Source organism: Bos taurus, chromosome 21 (assembly GCF_002263795.3).
Source record: "Bos taurus isolate L1 Dominette 01449 registration number 42190680 breed Hereford chromosome 21, ARS-UCD2.0, whole genome shotgun sequence".
Lineage (NCBI taxonomy): Eukaryota > Metazoa > Chordata > Mammalia > Artiodactyla > Bovidae > Bos > Bos taurus.
The window spans coordinates 65,931,597-65,956,014 of NC_037348.1; the positions used below are offsets into that span (position 1 = coordinate 65,931,597).

The 24,418-nt window shown below is 52.7% G+C and overlaps 1 protein-coding gene and 28 non-coding genes across 29 annotated transcripts; 27 read left to right on the plus strand and 2 right to left on the minus strand.

The window, feature by feature from the left end:
• Window positions 1-409: 409 nt before the first annotated feature.
• MIR1185 (microRNA mir-1185) lies at window positions 410-495 on the plus strand. Its single transcript, NR_030887.1, has one exon. It is a non-coding gene; the product is annotated as a microRNA mir-1185 (primary transcript).
• Window positions 496-1,147: 652 nt separating this feature from the next.
• Window positions 1,148-1,245, plus strand: MIR3956 (microRNA mir-3956). The gene has a single exon (NR_107766.1). It is a non-coding gene; the product is annotated as a microRNA mir-3956 (primary transcript).
• Window positions 1,246-2,111: 866 nt separating this feature from the next.
• MIR381 (microRNA mir-381) lies at window positions 2,112-2,186 on the plus strand. Its single transcript, NR_030894.1, has one exon. It is a non-coding gene; the product is annotated as a microRNA mir-381 (primary transcript).
• A 410-nt stretch (window positions 2,187-2,596) lies between these two features.
• On the plus strand, window positions 2,597-2,680 carry MIR487B (microRNA mir-487b). Its single transcript, NR_030955.1, has one exon. It is a non-coding gene; the product is annotated as a microRNA mir-487b (primary transcript).
• Window positions 2,681-3,410: 730 nt separating this feature from the next.
• On the plus strand, window positions 3,411-3,488 carry MIR539 (microRNA mir-539). The gene has a single exon (NR_031183.1). It is a non-coding gene; the product is annotated as a microRNA mir-539 (primary transcript).
• A 1,920-nt stretch (window positions 3,489-5,408) lies between these two features.
• Window positions 5,409-5,499, plus strand: MIR544A (microRNA mir-544a). Its single transcript, NR_031187.1, has one exon. It is a non-coding gene; the product is annotated as a microRNA mir-544a (primary transcript).
• An 866-nt stretch (window positions 5,500-6,365) lies between these two features.
• MIR655 (microRNA mir-655) lies at window positions 6,366-6,462 on the plus strand. The gene has a single exon (NR_030990.1). It is a non-coding gene; the product is annotated as a microRNA mir-655 (primary transcript).
• A 2,066-nt stretch (window positions 6,463-8,528) lies between these two features.
• Window positions 8,529-8,602, plus strand: MIR411C (microRNA mir-411c). Its single transcript, NR_107767.1, has one exon. It is a non-coding gene; the product is annotated as a microRNA mir-411c (primary transcript).
• A 312-nt stretch (window positions 8,603-8,914) lies between these two features.
• Window positions 8,915-8,994, plus strand: MIR487A (microRNA mir-487a). The gene has a single exon (NR_031354.1). It is a non-coding gene; the product is annotated as a microRNA mir-487a (primary transcript).
• A 2,929-nt stretch (window positions 8,995-11,923) lies between these two features.
• Window positions 11,924-12,009, minus strand: MIR3578 (microRNA mir-3578). The gene has a single exon (NR_036378.1). It is a non-coding gene; the product is annotated as a microRNA mir-3578 (primary transcript).
• Window positions 11,929-12,004, plus strand: MIR382 (microRNA mir-382). The gene has a single exon (NR_030895.1). It is a non-coding gene; the product is annotated as a microRNA mir-382 (primary transcript).
• A 298-nt stretch (window positions 12,010-12,307) lies between the features above and the next one.
• On the plus strand, window positions 12,308-12,380 carry MIR134 (microRNA mir-134). The gene has a single exon (NR_030867.1). It is a non-coding gene; the product is annotated as a microRNA mir-134 (primary transcript).
• Window positions 12,381-12,839: 459 nt separating this feature from the next.
• On the plus strand, window positions 12,840-12,935 carry MIR668 (microRNA mir-668). Its single transcript, NR_162215.1, has one exon. It is a non-coding gene; the product is annotated as a microRNA mir-668 (primary transcript).
• A 70-nt stretch (window positions 12,936-13,005) lies between these two features.
• Window positions 13,006-13,078, plus strand: MIR485 (microRNA mir-485). Its single transcript, NR_031153.1, has one exon. It is a non-coding gene; the product is annotated as a microRNA mir-485 (primary transcript).
• A 658-nt stretch (window positions 13,079-13,736) lies between these two features.
• On the plus strand, window positions 13,737-13,816 carry MIR453 (microRNA mir-453). Its single transcript, NR_031154.1, has one exon. It is a non-coding gene; the product is annotated as a microRNA mir-453 (primary transcript).
• A 3,273-nt stretch (window positions 13,817-17,089) lies between these two features.
• Window positions 17,090-17,173, plus strand: MIR154A (microRNA mir-154a). The gene has a single exon (NR_031029.1). It is a non-coding gene; the product is annotated as a microRNA mir-154a (primary transcript).
• Window positions 17,174-17,407: 234 nt separating this feature from the next.
• MIR154B (microRNA mir-154b) lies at window positions 17,408-17,488 on the plus strand. The gene has a single exon (NR_107768.1). It is a non-coding gene; the product is annotated as a microRNA mir-154b (primary transcript).
• A 431-nt stretch (window positions 17,489-17,919) lies between these two features.
• MIR496 (microRNA mir-496) lies at window positions 17,920-18,020 on the plus strand. The gene has a single exon (NR_031321.2). It is a non-coding gene; the product is annotated as a microRNA mir-496 (primary transcript).
• A 1,520-nt stretch (window positions 18,021-19,540) lies between these two features.
• Window positions 19,541-19,609, plus strand: MIR377 (microRNA mir-377). The gene has a single exon (NR_030899.1). It is a non-coding gene; the product is annotated as a microRNA mir-377 (primary transcript).
• Window positions 19,547-22,605, plus strand: LOC132343392 (uncharacterized). The gene has a single exon (XM_059879364.1). The coding sequence runs from the start codon at window positions 21,170-21,172 to the stop codon at window positions 22,169-22,171; it is 1,002 nt and encodes a 333-aa protein (XP_059735347.1). The 5' UTR covers window positions 19,547-21,169; the 3' UTR covers window positions 22,172-22,605.
• On the plus strand, window positions 21,395-21,478 carry MIR541 (microRNA mir-541). The gene has a single exon (NR_031188.1). It is a non-coding gene; the product is annotated as a microRNA mir-541 (primary transcript).
• On the plus strand, window positions 21,781-21,857 carry MIR3957 (microRNA mir-3957). The gene has a single exon (NR_107769.1). It is a non-coding gene; the product is annotated as a microRNA mir-3957 (primary transcript).
• Window positions 22,297-22,375, plus strand: MIR409A (microRNA mir-409a). The gene has a single exon (NR_031069.1). It is a non-coding gene; the product is annotated as a microRNA mir-409a (primary transcript).
• Window positions 22,297-22,375, minus strand: MIR409B (microRNA mir-409b). The gene has a single exon (NR_036379.1). It is a non-coding gene; the product is annotated as a microRNA mir-409b (primary transcript).
• MIR412 (microRNA mir-412) lies at window positions 22,439-22,528 on the plus strand. The gene has a single exon (NR_031065.1). It is a non-coding gene; the product is annotated as a microRNA mir-412 (primary transcript).
• Window positions 22,592-22,660, plus strand: MIR369 (microRNA mir-369). The gene has a single exon (NR_031352.1). It is a non-coding gene; the product is annotated as a microRNA mir-369 (primary transcript).
• A 255-nt stretch (window positions 22,661-22,915) lies between these two features.
• Window positions 22,916-22,996, plus strand: MIR410 (microRNA mir-410). The gene has a single exon (NR_031064.1). It is a non-coding gene; the product is annotated as a microRNA mir-410 (primary transcript).
• Window positions 22,997-23,429: 433 nt separating this feature from the next.
• MIR323B (microRNA mir-323b) lies at window positions 23,430-23,509 on the plus strand. The gene has a single exon (NR_162214.1). It is a non-coding gene; the product is annotated as a microRNA mir-323b (primary transcript).
• Window positions 23,510-23,738: 229 nt separating this feature from the next.
• MIR656 (microRNA mir-656) lies at window positions 23,739-23,817 on the plus strand. Its single transcript, NR_030992.1, has one exon. It is a non-coding gene; the product is annotated as a microRNA mir-656 (primary transcript).
• Window positions 23,818-24,418: the final 601 nt, after the last annotated feature.

Sequence of the window (24,418 nt, forward strand, 5' to 3'; positions counted from 1 at the left end):
GCCTTACCGCTGCTGCACGATTTGTGAGTGAGGAGCAGGTCGTGGACTGTGTTGCTTTCTTCTTTTGCTTTTGCTCTTTAGTGATGCATGCGATTGTGTCTTCTAACCCCGGCAGCCCACCTGTCACCAGGGGAACTTCCTGGAGGGAAAGACTTTGGGTGGAAGGGCGGTTTCGCAGGCTCTGAAGGACTGTCAGTCATCTGACGCTCGCTGTCAAGTTCTACAGGACAGCACTGGCTTTGGGAGGCAGTCCTGTCCTGGAGAGATGCTGGGAAGCCCAGCCATCCCAGGGCCGGGTCTCAGTGTGCAGGGGCGGGGTCGCCACCGGCTCCTCCCCCTTGGTCTCGGGGCCTGCAGGAGGTGAACCCCCTCTGGGGAGGCTGCGGCGTGGTCCTCATTGGAGCTGCTCTTTGGTACTTGAAGAGAGGATACCCTTTGTATGTTCACTTTATTAATGGCGAATATACAGAGGGAGACTCTTATTTGCGTATCAAACTCTGACCGGGAAGGCGCTGGACCCAGCTCCACCTTCTGGATGGAGACCCTGTTGTCGGCCCCTCACAGGTATGTCCTTGCTTCCCAGGCCCAGATGTGGGCTCTGGCCATGACGTCAGCCCCAGTCCTCCTCTGGGGGACTCCCCAGAGGCCGCGCCAGGCTGGTGGGGGACAGCGGTGGCCTTTTGTGCATGCTGTCGGCTGTCTGTCCTGAGTCTAACAGCGATTTGCTCTTTTAAAGGCACGTGGACCTGCCCTTTGTCACTACCAAGCCCCACCCGCCCGGGAGGCTTCCCGGTACCACGTCTAACTCAGAAGAGAGACCTTGATGCAGCCCCTTTTGAAGGAGACGCATGAGTGATGGTGGACCACAGGCTTTATTTATGACAGTTCCAAGCAGGATGGGCCAACACCTGCGAGTCCATCCCAGAGGGCTTCCTAGAGGTGGCACTCGCTCACGGGAAGAGGCTGAGGTTTGCTGGCCAAGGCTCCTCTTCGATGTTCAGGACAGCACCCTCCTGCTCAAGGTCCCCAAGATGAATCTGTAAGAACTCTTTCTGTTTGTGATTCGTGGTTCCAGTCCTGCCTGGAGACAGTGTCCTCCACAGGAAGCACCCAGCTCTGGGGCGGAGCATGGGAGCCATCGCCCTGGGCCAGGTACGTGGATGCTGAAGGTCAGAGGGAAGTGCTTCTGTCTGCACATGTGTTCTCCAGTCCTCTGACCTTCCTGCATCCCGTTCATCTCTAGGATGACGGCCAGAAGATGAGGGCTCTGGCTCTGTGTTTGTGGAGACGTTTCTTGGGCTGTGTACCCATCCACTTGGTGGACAGCCTGACCACCGTGGGGGTCCCCAGACCCTGAGGCCAGCGTCGGGGAAGACGTATTGCCGTGGCCCCATCGAGGAGAGCAGGTGTCGTCTGCGAGAGGTGGGTGCCTTCCCCTGGGGGAGGAGCTGGGTTTCCTGCTCGCCCGTGGCCTTCTGTTTCTACCCCTTCCGAAGGGCCTCCTTGGCGTTGAGGCTGCCGTGGGGAGCTGGTCGTGCTGTGCTGAATCCATTTTTCTGTGGTACGTGGAGTTAGACTCCTTTTCAATGTCAACTCTCCTAGCATGGCTTCCCGGTGTGATGCCAACCTCCGGAAGGGAATGGGGAGTGTGGGGAGGAGGCCCCTGTGGGAGGTATGACAGTGACCACGGGGCCTTGACTTCATCCGTGATGTAAATTCACCCAATCCCCTCACCCTGGGTGCGTAGTCAGGAGGACCTCCTGGAGGAGTTGTCCATGCTGGTTCCACCTCCAGCGTCATTCTGCAGAAAGCAAGAAGCTAGCTGAGCTCTGGGCATGCTCTGGAAGGCCGTGGGGTTGATCTTTTCAGGAATAAGCCCTGATTTGGAGTGATTCCTGAAAATGATATTGATGTCAGTGAAGGGGCACTGGCTTCTGCCCATCCCCAAGCTGGGATGGAGAGCGGTCCAGCGGGCACGCACCTGGCAGGCGGTGTCTGCCCCCTGGTCTGCCGATTCTGCATCCCCCAGCCCTCCTTAGGCCGTTCCCCGGGAGACGAGGCCAGCTCTGTGAACAGTAGCGATGGACCTGCCCAATGCTACTACCGTTTGGTACTCAGAGCGAGGTTGCCCTTTGTATATTCGGTTTTTTGATGTAGAATATACAAGGGCAAGCTCTCTGTGAGTATCAAACCTTGGACCCAGTCCACACGCAGCAAGGGATTCGGTATGTGTGCATGGCCGTGTGTCCAGTGGTGTGTGGCAAATGGCTTCAGGGTCACCACTTGGCAGAGGTGACATCTCAGGCCCACGGCTGCCTTTAGAGAAGTTGATGGGCCCTGGAGAGTGACACCTCCCGGTTCTGTGTGGGGCGGGGGCGGGGGCGGTCAGGAGGCATGCCCTGCGTGTGAAGGACCCGGGTCCTGAGTCGGCCAGGTCGGGCCCGGTGTGGGTGGTGGCTGCATCGGCACTGCACGTGTATGCTGGGCGCCTGTGAACTGATGCACTAACCCTCAGCGTCTAATTTGTCCCCAGGACTGTGCCTTGAAGACGCTCCACGTCCTCCCAAGGCAGTGGCTTTCTTTCCCGTGCTAACCTTTGGTACTTGGAGAGTGGTTATCCCTGTCCTGTTCGTTTTACTCATGTCGAATCGTACAGGGTCATCCACTTTTTCAGTATCAAGAGCGCAGACCATAGAGTTCGATTTCCTGTGTTTGGATCCCGCCTCTGACACTTACTAACCGGGCAACCTTGGGCAAGGATATTTCATCGTGCCGTGCCTGCTGTCTCGTGTGGAAGGGGGGCCCGAGGGCTGTGGGGGGCTGGGTGCGTGAAGACTCGTACATGGCTTAGAGCAGAGTCACAGTTGGGACACTGTGTGCTAGGAAACGCTTGGTAATGGTGATGCGATTATCGAAATTTCTCCTTGGCATTTTGGAGTGGTGTTGAGATGTGGACAGCAGATCACCCTCAGGTATGTGAGTGGATGCTTGAGCCCACTGTGTTCAGCGGGGGTGGCCGAGGCTTTGGAAGTGCAGTCACTAAGCCCTTCTCCTGACGGCATTTGGAAAAGCAGGGTACAGTGGGGCCCTCGGCCGTGACCAAGGGCCACCCGGAACCTTGGCCCCAGGGAAGGCGGACAGTCCTTGGCTATCTGCCTGAGCCGCCCTCCGCAGAACACCAGGGCGTGGTCACCAAGCAGAGCGAGCAGCGGTTCAGTTCCGCCTCCCCGGTACCTGGAGACACATGGTCCATGATGCATGTGCACGCGCGCGTGTGTGTGTGTGTGTGTGTGGTGTGTGCACACACATATGTGTGTGTGTGTGCGCTCGGGTTTGCTGAGCTGCAGTCACTGTCCATTCTTGAACCGAAGACCTGGAGGTGCCAGTGTTCCTGTCCACGTCGCTATTTCATACTTGAGGAGAAATTATCCTTGGTGTGTTCGCTTTATTTGGGATGAATCATACAAGGACAATTTCTTTCTGAGTATCAAATCCTGCCTCAGCGGACTTGCTGAACCCCATGACGAGTTCCATAGAGATGCATGTGTCAACCCTCTGGGGGGCTCCTGCCTAGCTGGGGGCTGAGAGCTTGCAGGGACTCATGCTGGGGGACCACTGCTCGAACCTTCAGGAACCTAGCGGCGGGGCCAAGATTGGCCAGGGGCCACCAAGCTCCCTGGTACCGTCTCGACCTGCTTTCGTCATGGGTGTGTGTCATGAGTGACCCAGCATTCAAGGCTCATCAGATCCTGCTTCTTGAAGGCTCTGCTTGGACACAAAGCCAACTTTAGGATCAAGTCATTGCTGTCGGCTCCCCTGTCCCCTGCCTGAGGACGTGAGCAATTGCTGAGCATGTGGCCAACTCTGTGTGAAACTGACCCACTAACCCTCATTGTTTGGACCACCCAAGAAGAACCTTCTGGAAAGGACACTGACCTTGGAGAGGACATCAAGTTCTTCTGAATGGCACAGTTCATTGATGCTTAAAGAATGGTTGTCCATAGTATGGTCTCTGGAAGAATTGAAGCTTTTGAACTGTGGTGTTGGAGAAGACTCTTGAGAGTCCCTTGGACTGCAAGGAGATCCAACCAGTCCATCCTAAAGGAGATAAGTCCTGGGATTTCTTTGAAAGGAATGATGCTAAAGCTGAAACTCCAGTACTTTGGCCACTTCATGCAAAGAGTTGACTCATTGGAAAAGACTCTGATGCTGGGAGGGATTGGGGGCAGGAGGAGAAGGGGACGACAGAGGATGAGATGGCTGGATGGCATCACTGACTCGATGGACGTGAGTCTGAGTGAACTCTGGGAGTTGGTGATGGACAGGGAGGCCTGGTGTGCTGCGATTCATGGGGTCGCAAAGAGTCGGACACGACTGAGCGACTGAACTGAACTGAACTGAATATCGGACAACCATTGTTTTAGTATTCAAATGTCCAGATGTGCTTCACAGTTCTTCTTGAGGATGGTGCTGACTTCAGCAAGAGGACACGGGGGCCTAACTTACCATGGAGCATGTTTTTGTTGATGATCTCTGACAACTAATTCAGTGACCTGGGAATGCAAGCCTGCAGTGTGATGCCCCTTGAACTAACACCAGTTTTGGGGTGGACATACAGTTCGGGTGCTCAGGGCCATTTGGACGATGCTGGTAATTATTCATCTGTCTTTCTCTTTTTGTTACTCAATCTTAGCCATGAGGAATTCCTGGAAGAGAGACCACTGTCAAGCATCTCTCTAGGCAGCTGGAAAATGAACTGTGTCATTTGGTTCTCCTGCCCCCTGATCTTTGGCATAAATCTGAACATGAAGATGTCCTAGAGAAGATGCAAAATTAAGGAAATCACAGTCCATTTCCTGCCACTGCTACTAAGGAGCTATCTATTGAATGTCTATCTTATTCTCGGTGGACACGGCATGGCTATGTGCCTGTTATTGGAGCCACTTCATCTTAGAGACTCTCCTGTGAGACATGTTACTATTCAGTTGCTAAGTCGTGTCTGACTCTGTGACCCCACGGACTGCAGCACACCAGGTTCCTCTGTCTTCCACTATCTCCTGGTGTTGGCTCAATGCTGTCCAACCATCTCATCCTCTGTCACCCCCTTCTCCTTTTGCCTTCATTCTTTCCCAGCATCAGGGGCTTTTCCAATGAGTCCGCCTTTGCATCAGGTGGCCAAAGTATTGGCGCTTCAGCATCAGTCCTTCCAATGAATATTCAGGGTTGATTCCTTTAGGATTGACTGGTTTGATCTCTTTGCAGTCCAAGGGAACACAGACCCTGGGATAAGACATTGTGGTCAATGGCACCTCTGGGGTATGTGTGCATGCACGTGTGTGTGTGTGTGTGTGTGTGTCTGTGAACTGTCAGCTAGAGGGGTGTTCCTCAAACTCTAATATGCTTCTCAGATTTTCATCACCTAGGGATCTTGTTAAAAGGCAGATTCTGATTCAGGGACCAAGATTCTGCATTTTTAGCAAGTTCCCAAGTGATGCTAATGCTTCTGGCCTGTGGACAACACTCGGAACAGCTCGGGGCTGGAGAGGATGTGGTTTCTTTGTGATGTGTGTCCCCTGCGTCCACCTTCTGTATCGTGAGGGCACTTCCCAGGCCAACACACCGCTCTTCTGTTCGTGCGCAATGGTTATCAGCCCCCGGCTCTCTTATGCATAAATGTCATGAGATGACTCCCTTAGAGTCAAATTCCACCTCCCAGGGCTTCCTGGATACAAGACCCTCGCCGGGGAGAGGCCACCAGTGTCGAGGCTCATCAGGTACTGGACCATCAGCAGTATTGATGACTGGGACTGTGAAATTCTGCAGTCATCCATTGCAGCATTCCTGGGGCCGAGGCCATCTTTTGGGGACCCCCTATCTTGGGGACCCGTGATATGCTTCGTTTTATCTGAAAAGGTATTATCACGACGGCTTCGCATCACCTGTCACACACGTTCCTTGGGTTTCTCTTGGCATCTAATTCCGTCTCAGGAATCCCTGAAGGGCTTTCATTGTCATTGTGTTTGTTGTCATTGTTTCTCTTGGCATCAAATTCCGTCTCAGGAGTCCCTGAAGGGCCTTCATTGTCGCTGTGTTTGTTGCCATTGTTGCTGTTTTTAGGACCGAACGTGCTTTGGGAGTGTCTCTGAGCATGGTTCCAGCTCTGGGGTTTGGACTCTGGTATCGAGGCCAAGTGCAAGCCCTGGGACCCAGGTATGGGGGACACATGATTGATGCCCACATGTGGGCTTTCTTTACAGGATCTGAGTTCCCAGCTCTCTGAGCCTTGGATTCAGGTCTTCCTAAGAAGAACCTTCCGGAGCCAGAGACAACCAACAATGGGGAAGAGGCCATGGTTTTCATTTCAGAACTGTTCAGGGATATTTGAGGAGAGGTTATCCGTGTTATGTTCGCTTGGCTCATCATGAATAATACATGGTTAACCTCTCTTTGAATATCAGACTCTGCCTCGAGGGCTGCCCGCACAGGAGACGTGAGAGCGTGTGCCTGGTGTGAGCTGTGACCCCGGGGCGAGCTGCGATGCGGAAGGCATGCTTCCTGGAAGGGAGGCTGGCTGGGGGAGGGGCCCAGGCTCGCTTTGCAGTGGTTTGCAGTGCACTTGGTGTGTTTCTCTGATTTGGACAAGGTCGCCCCAGCTTTCAGTCCAGCCTGCCTGGGGGTGAGGGGCTGAGACAGTGCCCCTGAGTCCGTGTTCCTGCAGGGCCGGTCGGTGGGGGCCTGACGGCTGAGCTTCGCCCACAGCGAGAGCTTGCCCCAGTCCAGACCAGAGTGGCCCTTTGCAGGGCAGCTTCCTGGAGGCTACACCATCCCCTGTGGAGACTGTGTGCCTTCTGCTCCCCTGGGACTTTCCAGGAGAGGTCACTCCCTTCACGAAGACTCCTCTGAGGGCCATCTGTTTTCAAGGGTCAGGTCCCACCCAGGCTGGCTCCCCAGACACACACATGGTCGCATCTGTCTCCCCAGGTGTGTGAAAGGCAGGCCCACCTCTGCTCGCCGCGCTGACCCTCCAGGTCCACTTCCTGTCCAGGCAGATTTCCCCGAGGCGCTGCTGGCAGAGCCTGCAGAGTTCCCGTCCTACTGCTTGGCTCACGAAGAGGCTGGTGGGGCTGCAGCCCCTTCCCTCCGGAGGAGGACAGCCCGGCCGACATCTCTCCACCTCTGCAGCCTGCACGCAGTGCTCTCTCTGAGACTGGATCCCCCCTGCTTATGGAGACGGGAGGCTGACCCAGACCCCTCATTTGGTGGAGGATGGGGGCCCCCGTGATCCGCCGCCTCCAGAGTCTTGACCTTGTGGACCTCTGGGGGCTCCCGAGAAGCCCTGTGCTCCGGTCTCTGCGGCTTTCCTGGCCAGCCTGGCGGAGTCCTTCACAGCTTCAGTCCAGCACCCACTGGTGACCCCAGCTTCCCAGTAAGAGGGCTGTCCACCCCTCAGGTACGTGACTGCAGAGCTGCCCCCCAGGGTGTGCCCGGAGGATGGACACGGCCCCCATCCATGAACCCGAGAATGCCTTCCACCCTCAGTGACGCCCAGGAGCGACACAAGCTTGGGACACAGACGCCGACGCTGTCATCAGTGTCAGCGCGGGGTCTGTTGGGCACTCATCTGTCGTCTGTGGTGGAGGTTCTGGTACCACGGAAGACTGAGATGTGGGGCTCCACCTTCAGGCAGGGATATATGGTGGCCCCCTCACTGGGTCCGCAGGTGGCCTGTGAGGACCCCTGGGCCCTCAGAACACAATCGTCCACAGGGGATTTGGGGGGGCCAGGCCTTTTCGGGACTCAGGTCCACTCCATCTCCCTCGAAGAGAGAGTTCGGTCTGGGAGTGTGGTCTTTATGGCTGGCCATTCCTTCAGCTCTGGTTATCCCTACTCTGTCCAGGATGAGTTCCTGGAGGCCACTTCTGATCCAGCGAAAGGTTATGGCTCTTGGTACCAATCCTGAGTCTAGGGAGAACTAATGTGACCCCTGACCATTGGCATCTTAGTCTGGGTACAGGAGGAGGCAGAGGGGGGGAGCTTCTACTCCGCCACACCTGATCAGGTGCGGTCCATGGCAGGGTCCCTCTTCAGTGCTTGCTCAGTCATAAATGTAGAGCCTGGTTACACCCTGCCTGGACCTGATTCCACCTTCAGGAAGGAAGTACCTCCCGTGACTCTTGAAAGAATGGCCCGTCTCAAACCCTGGGCCTTTGTTAGAATTAAGCCCCCCGACCCCGTCCCCCAGCTTTGAGGTCTTAAATGCTTAGCCCCCAGGGCTGAGCATCGGCGGGGTTCACGGTCATGTCATCACAGCCTATGTGGCTGATCACATCCGATCAGATGTGATCAGACCCCCCACTGAGGTCTTAAATGCTTAGCCCCCAGGGCTGAGCATCAGCGGGGTTCATAGTCATGTCATCACAGCCTGTGTGGCTGATCACATCCGAGCTGCTGTTTTGCAGGATGAGCTCCCACCTGGAGAGGTGCTCCACCAGGACTCCAACCTGAGGGCAGGGCGTGGTCCGTGATAGGGGAGTGGATGGTTGATCAGAGAACATACATTTTGTCAATGATGTATGTCAACTGATCCACAGTCCCTCCCTATCCAGTCACTTCTCAGGACAGACTTGAAGAAGAGGCGCTGCTTTCTCCTCCATGCTAGTACCTGTCCCTTGAAAAGACCTTCTCCTTGCTTCTCCTCTCTTTATGCTAAGTCACTAAGGGAAGGTTTGTTTCTCAGTATTGATCTTGCCTGGAACGCTTCCTATGAAGAGCTGCTGGCTTCCACCCCTTCCCAGGGGACAGGAATGCACGATTGGCTTTATTTACAAAGGGCCATACCCAATCCTCCTAACCCCCAGTCCCCAATTCGTCCTTAGGAGGATTAGCTGCAGGCGCTTCATCAGCGTTAGCCTTTGGTACTTGAAGAGTGGTTATCCCTGCTGTGTTCGCTGTATTTATGACGAATCATACAGGGACATCCAGTTTTTCAGTATCAAATACTGCTCTGGAGGGCTTCCCCGACAGCATCCCACCTTCCAGGAGGAGGTCTTGGTTTTCGTGCCCACCCGAGGTATGTACGTGGCTGGTGGATCACAGTGCAGGTGCATCCTTTAAGATGCTCGTCACTCGTTGGCCCCGAGACTGGAATCTAACCTAGGCAGGAGGTGGCTGCCTAGTAGGGCTGTGATTTCTGGAAGGGATGTTGTCATTGATTCCGAACCCATCTGAAAGATTGACCCGAGAATCTCGTTCACACAGAACACCTGCCACCTGTCCCAAGAGAACCAGCTGCTGCTGCTGCTAAGTTGCGTCAGTCGTGTCCGACCCTGTGTGACCCCAGAGACGGCAGCCCACCAGGCTCCCGTCCCTGGGATTCTCTAGGCAAGAACACTGGAGTGGATTGCCATTTCCTTCTCCAGTGCATGAAAGTCAAAAGTGAAAGTGAAGTTGCTCAGTCGTGTCCAACTCTTAGCGACCCCATGGACTGTAGCCCACCAGGCTCCTCCATCCATGAGATTTCACAGGCAAGAGTACTGGAGTGGGGTGCCACTGTCTTCTCCCAAGAGAACCAGACCTTTTATAAAATGAATTCCTGGAGACCATGCTCTATGACGATGTGGGGTGATACCGTCTGATAACCTAACTGGTCATCCTTATGGTATTTGCTCCAGGAAAGACTTTGTGATGGTCCACTCTTGCCCAGGAAGGCGTTCTGGAAGCAGTGCCAACCTCGGGAAGACGTGCTGGCACGGCATCTTTCCTGTACACGTGGAGAGTGAGTTGAGCAGAGTCTCATTTTTGTCTCTGGTGGGTCGCACTTGGCTTCCTTTCCCATAAGACTCAGCCCTTTGGATAATTGCTTTGCGGAAGGGATGTCTGCTTGGACTGTGATACTTTTTCAACAGGGCTCTTTCTCTGCATTGTGAGATTCTCTTGTAATGACTGTAACCACTTTGCCAATGAATTTTCCATCAGTTGATCAATCAGTGAGGAACGTCATTCCACAAATCCTGAGCGAGCATACTATCTTCTAGATGATTCTAGACCTTAGTTGGGTCCACTCAGCTGGGGGTAGAGCAGTGAGCACGATAAAGTCCTTATTCCCGTGAACTTGACAATCTGGTGGGAGAGATGGGCGATCGAAGCCAAGTGATATCATTCTATCCACTGTAGAGTTATGAAGGAAAGGAAAGCAGGCTAAGCTGTGAGGAAGAGGCACAGATAGAATAGACATTTATGTTAAATACAGGGTCTAGGAAAGTCTCTCTGGGGAGGGGAAATGGAAATGAAGTAGGTTTGGGAGTCAGATTTTCGGGAGAAGCTTGTGGCACATGAAAGCTCTCCAGCATCTTTGAGGAACAGCAGAAGGAAGGTGGGGCTGGCCTGGCCTGTGGGTGAAAGAGGCAGCCCCTGAGGCTCGGGCACCTCCAGACTTTATTCTGAGTGTGGTGGAAACTATGGGTGGATTCTGAGTGGGGAGGGAGGTGTGGTCTGCATTGAAATGGTCACTCTGACCACAAGGGTGCTGATAGAGAGTCCACATGGATGGCTATTGTACTGATCTGAGTTGCTGATGGAAGCTAGGGAGAGAACGGGAGTCTCCACATGAAGAACATAGGAGGTCCCACAGGTGGAGCCAGCAGACCCAGGGATGGGTTGGATGAGCCCAGCCAGGGTCAGGAGTGACAAAGTGGGGGCAGGGGATGAACCCGAGGGTCTACAGGTGTGACCACTGCTGAAATGGGGCTCTGGAGTGAGTCAGCGGGTTCCCAGGAGCTTTGGGAGAAGTTATCATTACCAGTATTGCCAAGATCCAAGCGGAGGCAGTGACCATGGGGCTTGAGGGTCAGGTGGGATGTTGGCAGAGGTAACTGGAGGTGAGGCAGCCTCCAGGCCAATGCTAGAGAGCTGGGGACAGCATCACTGGGTGGGCATTGCCAGGAAGGAGGTCGGGAGGTGTTCCGGGGGGAGGATGGTGAACCAGAAGGAGGACCTGGGTGGCTGTGATCCAGGTAGTGGGCAGTGAAGTCTGAAGCAAATGCTGTGAGCTGAGATTTTAAAAGGAAAAGAGGAGAAGAATGGTCTGGAGGTGAGGCTGAGCCGGGAGGCCATCTGTCTACTGCGAGCCTCCAGTGTAGGAGGTGGCGGGGTGCAGATAGCCCTCGGTGGTGGACAGTGAATCCCTCCGGAGAAGTGAGGACCTGGTGATGAGTCACGGTCCCAAATGTGGAAGGGCTGTGGGGTGTGGGCACTGGGTGGTCAGTCTGGGAAACTGAACCCAGTCCTGCTGGCCTCAGGTTGTTGGGGGGAAGGTGGTGACCTCTGATGCCAGCTTTCTGGGAATTGTGTTCCTGGGTGGTTCATCGGGATGAGACAAGCAGTGGGATGGCGGGGTGGGAAGGGAGTTGGGGTCTCCCGGGGTCTTCTGAGGGGACCTCAGGGCCCAGGGCTGGGCAGACTCTCCAGGAGCCCCCCATGGTGTCTCTTCTGGAACTCCCCTCATCTGGTAGACCCCACAAGTCCCATGAAGGAGCTTGGCTGGTGCTTCAATTGCTTGATAGAGAACCAAGTGTGCTGTGCTGAGATGTCCAAGGTCCCTATTCTGAAAGCCCAGGGTCCACACCCACACGGAGGGTCCTGAGCTGGGACAAGCTGGCACTGCGAAGCCCCTCTCTCCTCGTTTCTGAGCCCTGCCCCCGAAGACTCGGGAATGCCATCACCGCTCCAGGGATGGGGCAGGCAGGGCATCAGCCCCGCTCCAGGGAGGTAAGTGGCCAGCCGCCGGCACCCCAGTGTGTTTTCGGGATGCGCGTCGTCCACCTCACTAACGCTCCGTGTCCCGTCTGCCCGCAGGACTGCGGTCGGAGGCGGCGCCCCTCGGAGGAGTGGAAGGGGCCCCTGCTCTGTCTTGCCTCTGCCTTTCTGTGGTACTTGAAGAGAAGTTGTTCGTGGTGGATTCGCTTTACTTATGACGAATCATTCACGGACAACACTTTTTTCAGTACCAAATACTACCTCTAAGGATGCCCACCCCGGATGGGACGGCCACTCCGGAAGAGAAGACTCCGTGCTCTTCGTGGAAGACGCGACTGGCTGGCCGGCTGGCCGGGGCCGTGGGCTTGTCCAAGCTGTAAGTCCTCTGGGCCCCTCGCCTGGGTGTCCTCCTGCAGGAGGCCTTCCCAAGGGCCGCTGCACCTCTGGGGAAACAGCTGTGGTTTTCTCACCAGTGTCACCTCACGCGACGTCGAGGAGCGGCTTCCTGGGCCCCAGGCCATCTTCCCGAGGAGACCCTGGTGTCAGCGCCACTCAGGGTGTGTGACTGGTTGACCAGAGTGGCCAGCACTCGGTTCACCCTCTGGGCCACCTAGTCACCAACCCTCAGCACCAGCCCCACCTGCCTGGGAGACGCGGAGGAGGTCCTGCCGACTTTGGGGACAGCGGTGGACGTGCGCTGGCGGCTGCTCTGTGGATTCGGACAACCATGGCAGGGAGGGCACATGGACTTAAAAGTGATGAGTCGTGGTGGTGGCATCCGTGTCACTGCCACAGCCTCCTTGAAGTGCTCCTGGGACAACGCGTTGCTTTCCACTGAGGGACCAGAAGCCAGTGGCCAGCTTCTGTTGGGGGTGTGTGACTGTTCCCTGAATACATACTTATTGATTAGATCTTGTACCTGATCCTCTAACTCCTGACCTCCCATCTCTCCACAGAAGGGTCCACAGAGGTGATGCTCACGTGGGGAAGTAGCCACGGTGCAACCGTCACAGGATTCGAGGGGCTACCATGATGGGCTGACGTGACGACGGCAGTGAGACGGCAGCCCTCCTGGTCCAGGAGGACGAGCGGGAGTCACCCCTGCTTAGGGTAAGTGTGTCTCGGGTGAGCATGCAATGAACGTGCTCGCATGTCACTCGGCCCACTACCCAAGATTGTTCCACCACTTCCTTACAGGCAGCTACCTTGGCAGGACAGGCAATGGATTTCTCACAAGTGTTCACTTATGGTACTTGAAGAGAGGCTGGCCGTGATGAATTCGATTCATCAAAGCGAGTCATACACGGCTCTCCTCTCTTTTAGTGTCAAATTCTGCCTCGGAGGGCTTCCCAGGCCAGTGCTGCTTCCAAGGTAGGTGCCTGGATGGCTGAGCCCACGTGTGCTTTCCTGAGGATGCCTGCTTTACTGACGCTAACCCCTGCTCACCCTGAGGCAACTTCCTGGGGTGCTGTCAACTTTAGGACAAGCAAGCGAGGCTGCAGGAATGCCCTAATTTAAAATATTATATATATATATATTACAATACACATGGCTAACCTAGAAGGGGCGCCTAGAAGCATCTTTCATGAGTCAGCTCTCAGAATAGAGGTGAGACCAGGAGACTGTGTGGCCCCTGGTTTCCTAATCCTCTGTAGCCACACACCCTCCAGGGACCTCCTCTAGAGTGAGGCCAGGTTTACCAAGGAGGCAGTGGTTTCCCTGTCCTTGCAAACGCGTGGTCTTTTGAGAGCTCTTGGCTTCCCTGGCGATGTCTCGCGTGCGGCTGCCCTCTTTGCACTGCTCCGTGTTGCTTGCATGGCCACCCAAGTGCGGGAAGTGGCATTGCTGTCCACTGGAATCCTGGGTTGGTGAAGCAGGGGCATGGATTTGACCTGGGACTGACCCAGCTGGTCCGCTCATCCTCACCCTCAGGATCCTGTCCGTCCCAGTGGCCACCCCCAGGCTGCCCGGGCCGTGTGGATGCGGGAACGCCACCAGCAGCACTGCCTCACGGTACTTGGAGGGAGGTTGTCCGTGGTGAGTTCGCATTATTTAATGATGCCCAATACGCGGTCGATCTCTTTTCGGTATCACATTGCACCGGGCATCTACTCAGAGTTCATGGGGACTCCAGGGAAGACACACTCATGTGGGTTCCACGCCAGTATACCTGAACATGCAGTTGGCCCTGGAACTACCAGACAGGTGCCGCCAGCATCCCTATCATTCAGTCAATCCATGGATGACCATGTGATTTAGGTTTAAGACCCAAGTGATTGGGGCAATAGGGATGTCCATGATGCTTCTGGGGATTCTGGCTTTTCTAAAAGAAAAACAAACCAAAACCCAGTGGATAGTTCCCTTCTGTTTTAGTATTATATCTTGTCCTGGAGTGGAGGACCTCTGAGCCATGCTGGCAAAGTCACGGTGGGGGAACCAGTATTAGTATATTTTCTGGGCTAAGAAGGGACAAATCATCGTATCTGTTGACCTGGAAGTCCTACCAAATTTGAGGGCAGAGGGCAGTGCTAGTTTCAATTTCTTGTTTTTCATTTAAGAATGACTAATTATTTTACATTGTTACCATACATATAAAAAAGGGTTGCAAAGAATTGGACATAAAAATGACACATACTTAACAGTAAAAATTCAAGCAGTGTGGGAAAATATAAGTAAAAAAGGGAGATAATATCCAATCTCTGCAACCCAGAAGTAACCATCAGGGCTTTAGAAATTTCTAAATACTTGCCCGAGCATATATCCAAATAGAAAGATAGACAAAGTGAGACACAAATATTTTACCAATATGTAATTTTTGTTAAAATGTTAACTGTAGTTTTACTAAAGTTTTTTGTTAAAAACGTCAACCACCATTTTAACACAAAGAATATGCTTAAGAAAATTAGAAGAATTAATAAATATTTCTTGCTCTTCTGAAAGAAGTACTAATTTCTAAAAGATCCCTATAAGATTAAGAAAAATCATTGTGTAAAACATGAAATAGTTGGGATCATTACATATTTTTTAACTGTTTTAATTTCACTCGAGGTTCTGAAAGATAAGGAAATCAGCTCTACCTCCTGCTTTTTTTAAAGCTATACTGTACAATATAATTTTCTCATTATAAATATTTGCATTGTGTTCTATAATCACAATTCTTATAGATGTTAAATCATTGTTCTATATTTAAATGGATTCATTGCTGACAATTAGTGTTTTTCCCCCCTTAAACTAAACCTTTCTTCCTAAGTTTTAATTCCTATCTCAGAATAATTGCTTTTAATTTTAATTCATATCAGAATAACTGTTTCATCAAGAATGGCTCATTAACACTGCTCAGTCCTTGCACGTCTGGGGATACCTGCCTCTTGTTTATATCCACAAGGGACAACTTAGCTAGGCATAACATTCCTAGTCTACTTTTTTTCCCCTCGGAACTTTGTAGATGCTGCTCCATTGTCTTCTGCACTTAGTATCATAATAGCTTTTAAACTATGAATTCTCTACACACCTCTTGCTTAGCTAGATACACATCCTGTGGACCTTCATACACTTTGTTAGAAAGGCTTTGGGTCACTGTCTTCTGTGAGGTCTTCATCTCTGAGAATGTCTAACCATGACTGTTACACTTGTACTCATCTGCTTGTTTTTTTCATACTCTTCTATGCTTTTCAGTTCTTTTTACACTTAGACATTTTGACAATACTTACAGTTCATTTCTCTCAGGTTTAAGGGTGTAAGTGCTAGTCTTTGGTGAGTTGGTTGACTCAGAATAATACTTTCCTTCACGGGTTCTGTAACTCTTTTCTGTGAGGTTATCATCAGGGGGATTAATGTTTGTGTGGTTTGTTGTGCCCTTGACAACACTGTGGTTCTGCATTTGGGTTTGTGTGGCATCAGGCTTCCAACAGTCAGGACTCATTTGTTGGCCTCAGGAGCCCCATACCTTATATCTGGTATAAATCCTCGCCACATCTTGGTCCAGGAACTTGGCTTCTCACAGGGGAGCACATTCTACCCACAACTTGCATGGAAATAAACTCTCTTGTCCTCTCTCTAGGCCAGGAGAGCATTTTCTGACTCTCTTTCCCATCCCAGCCCTCCACCTCTTTCCATCCCTATGTCGCATGGCCTGTTCCTGTTTGGACATTAAGACTAAAGACCCGCTAAGCCTCTAGTGCAGCATCCTTTAGATCCCTTGGTCCAGATTTCTCTCTTCATTGACAGCAGGTTTCCCTTTTATTCTTTACAGCTGTGCATTTATCAATTGATTTTGGCCTTGATTTCATTTTATCCATCATTTCTTTTTGTGTGTGGAGGAGAGGGTTCTCTATTGGCTCTTTTGTAGGATCTGACTCAGTCACTCTCTTTCTTCATCAGTTTTTCTGAATCATATCCCTTCTTGATGAGTCAAGTTAGCTCCTTTTTCATTTCAAGGATGTCTTCTTCTAGTATTTCTAGAAGTACTTTTCTGTTCCGTGTGTTGGTCTTGTCTTAGGTTAAATGGTCATTTATTATTTCATTGGCGGCTGGAGAAGGGAAAAACCTATGATCTGGCCCCATGCTGCCACTTTTCATTTGGAAGACTCATTATTGTCATTTGCACTCTGCATTTATCTGTTTAACATGAATTACACCCAGATTCCCCCTTCTCAGTATCCTCTTCCACCTTGGCAGGATGCCTCATTATAGCGCCACCTTCTGGGATGTACATGGAGTCAGTACCATTTGCTAGGTATGTGAATTTATTTTAACAGGGGAGGATTTTTTTCATCATATTCCTGCTGGTCTAGTAACCCTAAGTATGCATTTTATCCTTAGGGAGACTTCTTGGAAGTAACCCACCTTTAGAGATGAGGTCACAACTCTGAGGTCAGTGCCATACACCTTGGTATATAATAAAGTTTGTGTCCCATGGTGTCGGTTTCTTTATGAGCAGTATTGCAAACTCAGCTTCTTTGGAATGAACTCCAGCTTTGGAGGGCTTCCTGGACACGAGGTGTAAGTGAGAAAAGGACCACTGCTGTCAGCCTGGATGCAAATGTGAAATGAGGCTGTGTTCCGTGCTATGATAAAAAATGAACTCTTATCCCTTGGTCTCTCCACCATGCAATACCCTTGAAAGTGCTTCTTAGATATCCTGTCAAACAGGCAAAGGTGTTGATGTCTGGGCTACTTCAGGGTCTAGGATGGGACGGTTGAATGAACTCGGGTATGTTTCACTCATGACCCTTTCTACCAGTTTGTTAACACTCAGTATTCCCTCTGTCCTTAGGACTTTCTGGAGGAGGCCAGCTTTGAAGAAGAGACCCTGGCACCTGGTTAGTGCTAATCTGCGGAACTTGAAGATAGGTTATCCGTGTAGCCTTCGCTTTACTTGTGACGAATCATACACGGTTCACCTATTTTTTAGTACCAAATCCCGCCTGGGAGAGCTTCCTGGGGGCCGAGCCCCCCCACTTCAGGGCGCAGGACCTTGGAGTCAGCGCCTCTCCATGGTAAGTGCAGGGACTGTTGATCACAGCTGGATGGCAGCGCATTCGGTCTCCTGGTCCTCATCGTGTGCATGTGTGAGACTATCCACAGGAAGATGCCTGGAAGTGGTGCCAACATGAAGCAAGAAGTGGGCTTTTCTTACCAGAGATGCTTGGTGGTACTTGAAGAGAGGTCTTCCATGGTGCATTCGCTTTATTCTTTGACGAATCATACATGGTTGACCTTTTTTTAGGTATCAAATCTGGCCCTAAAGCACCCGGCAACTAGAGTCGATGTCCGCACACCTGGATGGATGGTTGAGCTGAATGTGTGCATGTCGCCCCACGTGTGGGTCACCCGTGTTCGCTCACTCCCGTGTGTCATCCACCTCTGGGGTGCTGCTGGTCCACAATGCCGACTTCCCCAAGGAAGCAGTGCTTCCACTGCAGATCCACTTCCTGTCTGACAGGAAGTCATCCCCGTGCGGCTCTCTTTGTGTACAACGTGATGCTTTGCTCCTCTCGGTTGCAGTGTGTCCTTCCTGAATGGCTCCCCAGAAAGGGTGCTAATTCCAAGGAAGGGGCAGGAGGGTCCATGCCTGTTTCCTTGACAGTGTGTTGCCAGCATCTTCACTGTTGGTATCCCATCCGTCCTCAGGCCCGATGTCCAGGACACGCCGGAAGCCAGCATCCGAGTCGGGTACTCGAATGGAGGTTGTCCATGGTGTGTTCATTTTATTTATGATGAGTATTACATGGCCAATCTCCTTTCAGTACTAAATTCTTCATGGGAAGACATCACAAGTGGAAGTTTCAGCAAATGCCTCTCCAGGGTAAGGAAGCCAACCATTTAACCATGATGAGTGCTTGATATGTGGCCCATGCCACTTTGCCCAGAATTCCCAGGAATGATGCTGACTTTCTAGGTGAGACCTTGGTTGTCCTGCCTTCCTTGAAGACTCACTGGTGAATAAAACATCTTTGATAAACCTCTTTTTAGGTATGAGGTCACCTTGGATATGACGCACCTTGTAGGGAAAGGGCCTTCTGCATTATCCCAAGAGGCTGAATGAGTAGAAGGCGCATACTTTATTTATGCAATGTGTTACTACCCCTAACGTATCTTTATCCTCAGGGTGACCTCTGGGAATCAAACCCAGCAATGGGGAGATGGTGGTGTGTTTGTGGGGGTTGGATGGGTTTCCTCCACAGGGAGAATCAACGGAATCTGAAGATAAGTTTCCATGGCTTGATTCATGTATTCCTCGCGCAAGATAAGAGTCAGTAACACATTTATTAATACCTTATGTTTGCTAGCTACGTGATCTTGAGGTTACCTGATGTGTCACCGCTCTGTGCCTCAGTTTATTCATCTGTAAGATGGGGTTAATGCCCACTCATAGGGTAGGTAAAAAACTCAATCATGTGCAAAGGGTGTAGACGGTGTCTGGCACATAGTCAAGCTGAAAAAGCACTGGTTCTTGTGACGATCACCAACATTATGATATTGTTATTACACCTTAGATCTTCCTTTCTTGTCCCCTCACCCACTAGACTGTGCTTCCTAGAGGCAGAGTCTTTGCTTACCTACTGCTGTGTCCCCAGCTGCACTCAGTGAAGGCGGTGTTGGGTGAGTGAATCAATGGCAGGTGACATATTTTCTCCACGAAATGCCCTCCTGGAGGCCTCCTGCGCAGAAGAGTGAAAGAAGGACAGTGGTGAGTCCGTGTCTTCCTGGTGACAAGGCCTCCTTGCCCTTGCAGTCCTGCCCACCTTGAAGGAAAGTCGCTGGTCTTTAGGTCAGGATCCTGCGAGCTTGGCGCTAGACAGACCCTGCCTTGGTCACAACACTTACAGAGAATGTTAAACAGCTGCTCCCTTCTCTGTTCAGTTGCAGCTCAGGGACCCCTTGGAGGAGATGCTGGCCTTGGTAGGACCTTGCTGTCTGCGCCTCTCCAGGGTAAGGGACCACATGCTGCCCCAAGCCTGGGCCAAACTCGTGACCTGTGAGCTCGTGACCTCATCCACCACTCAGGCCTGGCCTAAGCCAGCTCGGGGGCCCATCCCTCCCCACAGTGCCATTAGAGCTGGTACATGATACCCTCCCATATGGGAAGAAAGCAAAAACAAGTATGTTTCGATCACATGCAAAGGGTCCCCTGGATGTAGGGCCAGCCTCCAGAGATAGAATAGTTGGGATCAGTACCCCGCTAGATGCCCACCCGGGTGGACATGCACAGCTAGACCCTGGAGACAGTGCTGCCTCTTCTGAAGAGGTATCTTGGTGCTCTGGCCCTGCTGACGTTTGATCCTTGAGCAGAGGTTGCCCTTGGTGAATTCGCTTTATTTATGTTGAATCACACAAAGGCAACTTTTGTTTGAGTATCAAATCCTGCTTGGCATGGCTTCTGGGACCCAGTGGCAAGCTCAGGGTCTACACCTCTCCCTTGATCAAGAACAGACAGTGGTGATGTGGGTCACTCAGGGCCCCGAAGGAGGGTGTCAGTGCTGAATCCGCTTCAGTTCTTACCTCGGACCCTCTGTGATCTCCTTTATATCTTACCGCTGACCCCAAAGACCTTCTGCCTCTCTGCAGGTACTCTGATCTTGTGACTAGGCACAAGTTTGCCCCAGGAAATTTTAGAGGCCATAGCTCCCCATCCTCTGTTTCTTCCTCTCTCTCTTTCCATCTCCTCACCACTGTTCTCAATTTTCTCCTGGGTTATGAAATTAATAGAGGCTATCAATGTTTCATCTCATCTGCATTAAACGAGTAATAAAAGTAATCAACACAAAATAAAATTAAAAACAGCCAAAATAGCACACAGCAAAGCAGAACGTGTTCAACAGACTACAAATTGGCAGAATCCAATTTTCCTGACCGCGTGTCAGCTACCGCATTTAACCTGGGGAAACAGAACCCTGTAGACACAGCGGCCACATGATGAATTGATAGTGGCAGCCATGCTAGATGGTGAGATTTGACGTCGACAGAAGCAAGTTGAGGAAATCAAATCTTCATTCAAATTTTTAAATGGAAAAGAATTGATCCTAATGAAAATGATTTGGAGAATGTAACAAGGGAAATAAAAGAAATGAAAACAGTTCAACAGCGAAGCCAGGAAAGCTAAACTGGGAATTGGATTAGTTTAATGGAATTCAGTCTGAAAAACAAGTTTTTATGGAAATCAATGTTGGTATAATTCTCATTAAGATGGTTAAATTCACATGTATTTGGATGGGAATCAATGGGGTCAGTAGGAAGACGGGGTCAGATCTCAGCATCCTTTATGCACCTTTCTTTCTTTCTCACATCTGCCCAGAAAGCTTTCCAGAGTGACGTGCTGACTTGGGGGTGACATGCTGGTAAAGTGGGTGCATGTTGTCCCCAGAGTAGGTGCCATCATGGGGACACATCTCACCTGGTCACCCTTGTGCTCTCCTTCCATCCCCTTGTGGGGCTCTGAGTGACAGGCTGAGTCTAGAAGTGAGAAGTTCCTTGGTCAGTGGGGTCTGGTCCTTCAGGACCACTGTACCCAGTACTGCTGAACACAGAGGAGGGCTGTGACATCCCCGGGTGTGGTGCTTCCTAGGGTCCCGGTGTGGCCACCTTTCAGGGCTCCGTGCTGGCCCCACAGACATGCTCTGCATTGGTGCTGAATGCCACATGGTCACAAAGGCTGAGCCTTATTTGGGAGGTGGTTCTGGAGTTGATGCTTCTGGGGTCAAAACCACTGCCTGGGACGTGAAAGAAAAGATTGTCCTTTGCGGGCAGGCCTCCCAGATGATCAACACAGCATGGTGGGTCTCTTTCCAGAACAATCCCCAGCTCGGAGTATTTGCAGAAGCTATGCTACCCATAGGAGGTGGCCAGCAGCCGGAGCCCTCTCCCGGGTAGGTGCAGGGGTGCGGCCCCAGGACATGCCCCGGAGGTACTGTTGATGTATGTCATCTGGCCCGCTAGCCATCAATGTCCAGACGGTCCCCATGAGCCCTTCCGGGAGGTGGTGCCAGCCCTGGGAAAGTCTCAGAAGTGCAGGTCAGTATCCGTGACTCCTGAAGGGCACCTGCCCGTAATATGTTTTCTCTCTTTAGGACAGACCTTGTGTGGCTGGCCTCTTGCTCCAACCGTAGCAAGACCCACGGGGTTTTCTGAAATTGTGCCAACGTCAGGGAAAGGATTCTGCTGTCGGTCCCACTCCAAAGTTCAAAAAATGGGTGGTGGGCACAGAATCCGGCCTCTGCTTGTGGCATACGTCGTCTGCTCCCCAACCCTCAGGGGCCAGCCCATGACCGGGGGGCGGATTCCGAGCATATTCAACTCTGGGAAAGTCTGCAGTTCTGATGACAGTTGCCTTGTTTTGAAGAGCAGTCATCTGTGGTTCATCTGCTTGTTTCCGTTCTCTCTCTTTCTCCCCTTTGTCTTTGGTGTTTCACTTGATTTGTGTATGAGGCTAATCAAAGGGTCAACTGGTTTCTCCATTTTAAATCACCCACTGAAGGATGCTGGGGTGGCACCCCACCCCACCCCCCGCGTGGGCCAGAGGCAGTGTTGGTGGGAGCTCGGAGAGTGCAGCTGTGGGTGTCAGGGTCAGGCACACGCACAGCACCTCACTGAGCTCCTTCCAAAGCAACGTCTTCCAAGGGGAGCCCCTGTGCCGGGGGTTGGGGGTGGGCGCCCGGAGTCACCCTCTCTGGGTTCTGGGGCTGGAGAGTTGGCCCCACAGGGTTTCGTCTCTGTTAACTCTGGTCAGGGTCCGCTCCACCTGCAGACTGCCCAAGGGTGGGATGGCTGGGGGAAAGAAGCATTCTCAGATATCCATGGATGCTCGTGGGCAGCCCCCGGGGCACTGTGCCCAAGCGTGGGCACCTCTCTGCAGGATAAGATTCCACCTGGGTCTCTCGCTTACCTTCCAGGGATGCATTGGGAGGGTTGGCCTTAGACTTGGGAGGGTTCCTGCTGAGGGTGATGTCTGCAGCATTCAAGCTGCCCCGGAGTGGGGAGGGTCGTCTGGAAGCTCAGCCACCTTGAAGCATCCGACTTAGTCCACGCGTCCGAGCCTCTCCATGGTACGCGGGGAGAGGTTACCCGAGCAACTTTGCATCTGGACGACGAATGTTGCTCGGTGAACCCCTTTTCGGTATCAAAATCCATCAGAGAGGCCATCTGGGAGGCACCTCGGGGAAGAACGTCAGTACCGGCAACCACTCTGGGGTACAGGACGGATGGTCGACCAGTTGGAAAGTAATTGTTTCTAATGTACTTCACCTGGTCCACTAGCTGTCCGTACCCACTGCAGCCTGCAGGGCCCACAGGCCGGGGCAAGTCACTGGCTCCTCAGCTCAGCATCTCTCCTGGTACCTGAAGGGAGATCGACCGTGTTATATTCGCTTTATTGACTTCGAATAATACATGGTTGATCTTTTCTCAGTATCAAATCTCACCTTGGAGGAACGCTTGTTGACGAAGCCCATGTTGGGGTGAGAATGGGGTGGGGGCTTCCCATGTCAGTGCCTGGGCGGGGTGCCCAGATGGAGGCCACGTTCTTGAGGGGAGGGGGGCAGTGCCTGGCTGTGTCCTTTCCCTGCCTCCTCTCACCTGTGGCATCTGATCCACCCTCAGGACGGCTCCTGGGAGGCCAGCATCCTTGGTGCACACCTGCAGTCTGTGGAGTAGGCGCCACTTTGGGTACTTGAGGAGAGGTTGTCTGTGATGAGTTCGCTTTATTAATGACGAATATAACACAGATGGCCTGTTTTCAGTACCACCCACCCCTCGTGCGCAGGGCCAGGCCTGAAGCCCGCCCCATCCAGGGTATGTGAATGCATGGGCTCCGTATTCATCCTGCAAGAGTTTCCTGGAGGGCAGGCTGACTTTGGGAGGAGGCGGGGCTTGCCCGGGGAGGCTGATAATGAAGCATTTGCTTGGTGTGTGATGAACGGCTCGGATTCAGTCTCTTGTCCACGCCCAATGCCACTGAATCACAGGGGGGTCCCTGCAGGGCCCCCCCCCGCAACTGGCCCGCACCCGTCACTCTGCAAGGCCTCCCGCCTGGGGCGGACCCTGTGTATGGCCTGCGCCTGAGCATGTGTCCCGGCCGCTTCCCCTCGTATCCCAAAGCCCTGAGACGCAGAGGGACGACCCCCTTGGAGGAGAGCCCCAGGGCCGGCCTGTCTGCCTGCCATGCGTGCTGCTCCACTTGATGCTTGAGGAGAGGTTGCCCGTGGCCCGTTCGCATTCTTCATGACGCACAATACACGGTCGGCCTCTCTTCGGTATCAAATCCCGCCTTGCATGCCTCCCGCACGCTCACCAGTGTCTGGTGTCCTCGAGGCCCAAGCACGTGCTGACTCATCTGTGGGCGGGGCCTTGGGTAAGGTTGTTGGGGGCGCTGGGGCGGGGTTGTAGGCGGGATTTCGAGGTCAGGGCGGGGTTGTGGGCGGGGCTGTGAAGTCGGGGCGGGGAAGTCTGGGGAAGCAGCCTCTGCAGTCAACCCTGTTCAGTGGTACCTGAAATAGGTTGCCTGTGAGGTGTTCACTTTTCTAAGCGATGAATATTATACAGTCAACCTCTTTCCGATATCGAATCCTACCTTGGACACCTCCGGTGCTGATTCCGAAGTCTCCATACAGGTTGACCTGGGGACTTGATGTAGGACAAGCCACCGGCTTGTTCATTTTCCAGCTGCATCCATTCTGGAGGGTTCCTGAGAGCAGCGCGGAGCGGACCCCCCGCCCAGCTTCCGCGGTCCCTGACTGCCGCACTGCCAGGGTGCTGGGCTGGGTTTACCTGCTGATTCTTCCTTCAAGTTGGCACCACCACCCCCACCCCACCCTGCCCAGACCCCGCAAGGCAGGATCACCCAGGGCGTGGGAAGGGTCCAGGGCCCCTGGAAAGGGGAGCACCTCCAAAGGATAACCTCGGGCTGTTTGGTATTTGTTATTTGCCTCCTGAGCTACCGGAAGCCCCTTCTGACATGGGCATCATTCCCACCCCCATGAAGCAACATCCTTAACCTCTGACATTTCCTCTCTGGGCATGCTTTCCCCCCCATTGGTTCCTCTTCTGGCCCATGGCACAGAGGGGTTGCCCCAGCTCCAGGAAGAGCAGCAATGACCACGCCAATGGAGCGTCAGGACTCTAAGTTCTACAGACACTCCTCCTTCTCATGAGGTCCTCATGCTCCCTC

Excerpts from the sequence above, each read along its gene's own strand:
- LOC132343392 (XM_059879364.1), top strand. The coding sequence starts at position 21,170 with ATGTATGTCATCTGGCCCGCTAGCCATCAATGTCCAGACGGTCCCCAT.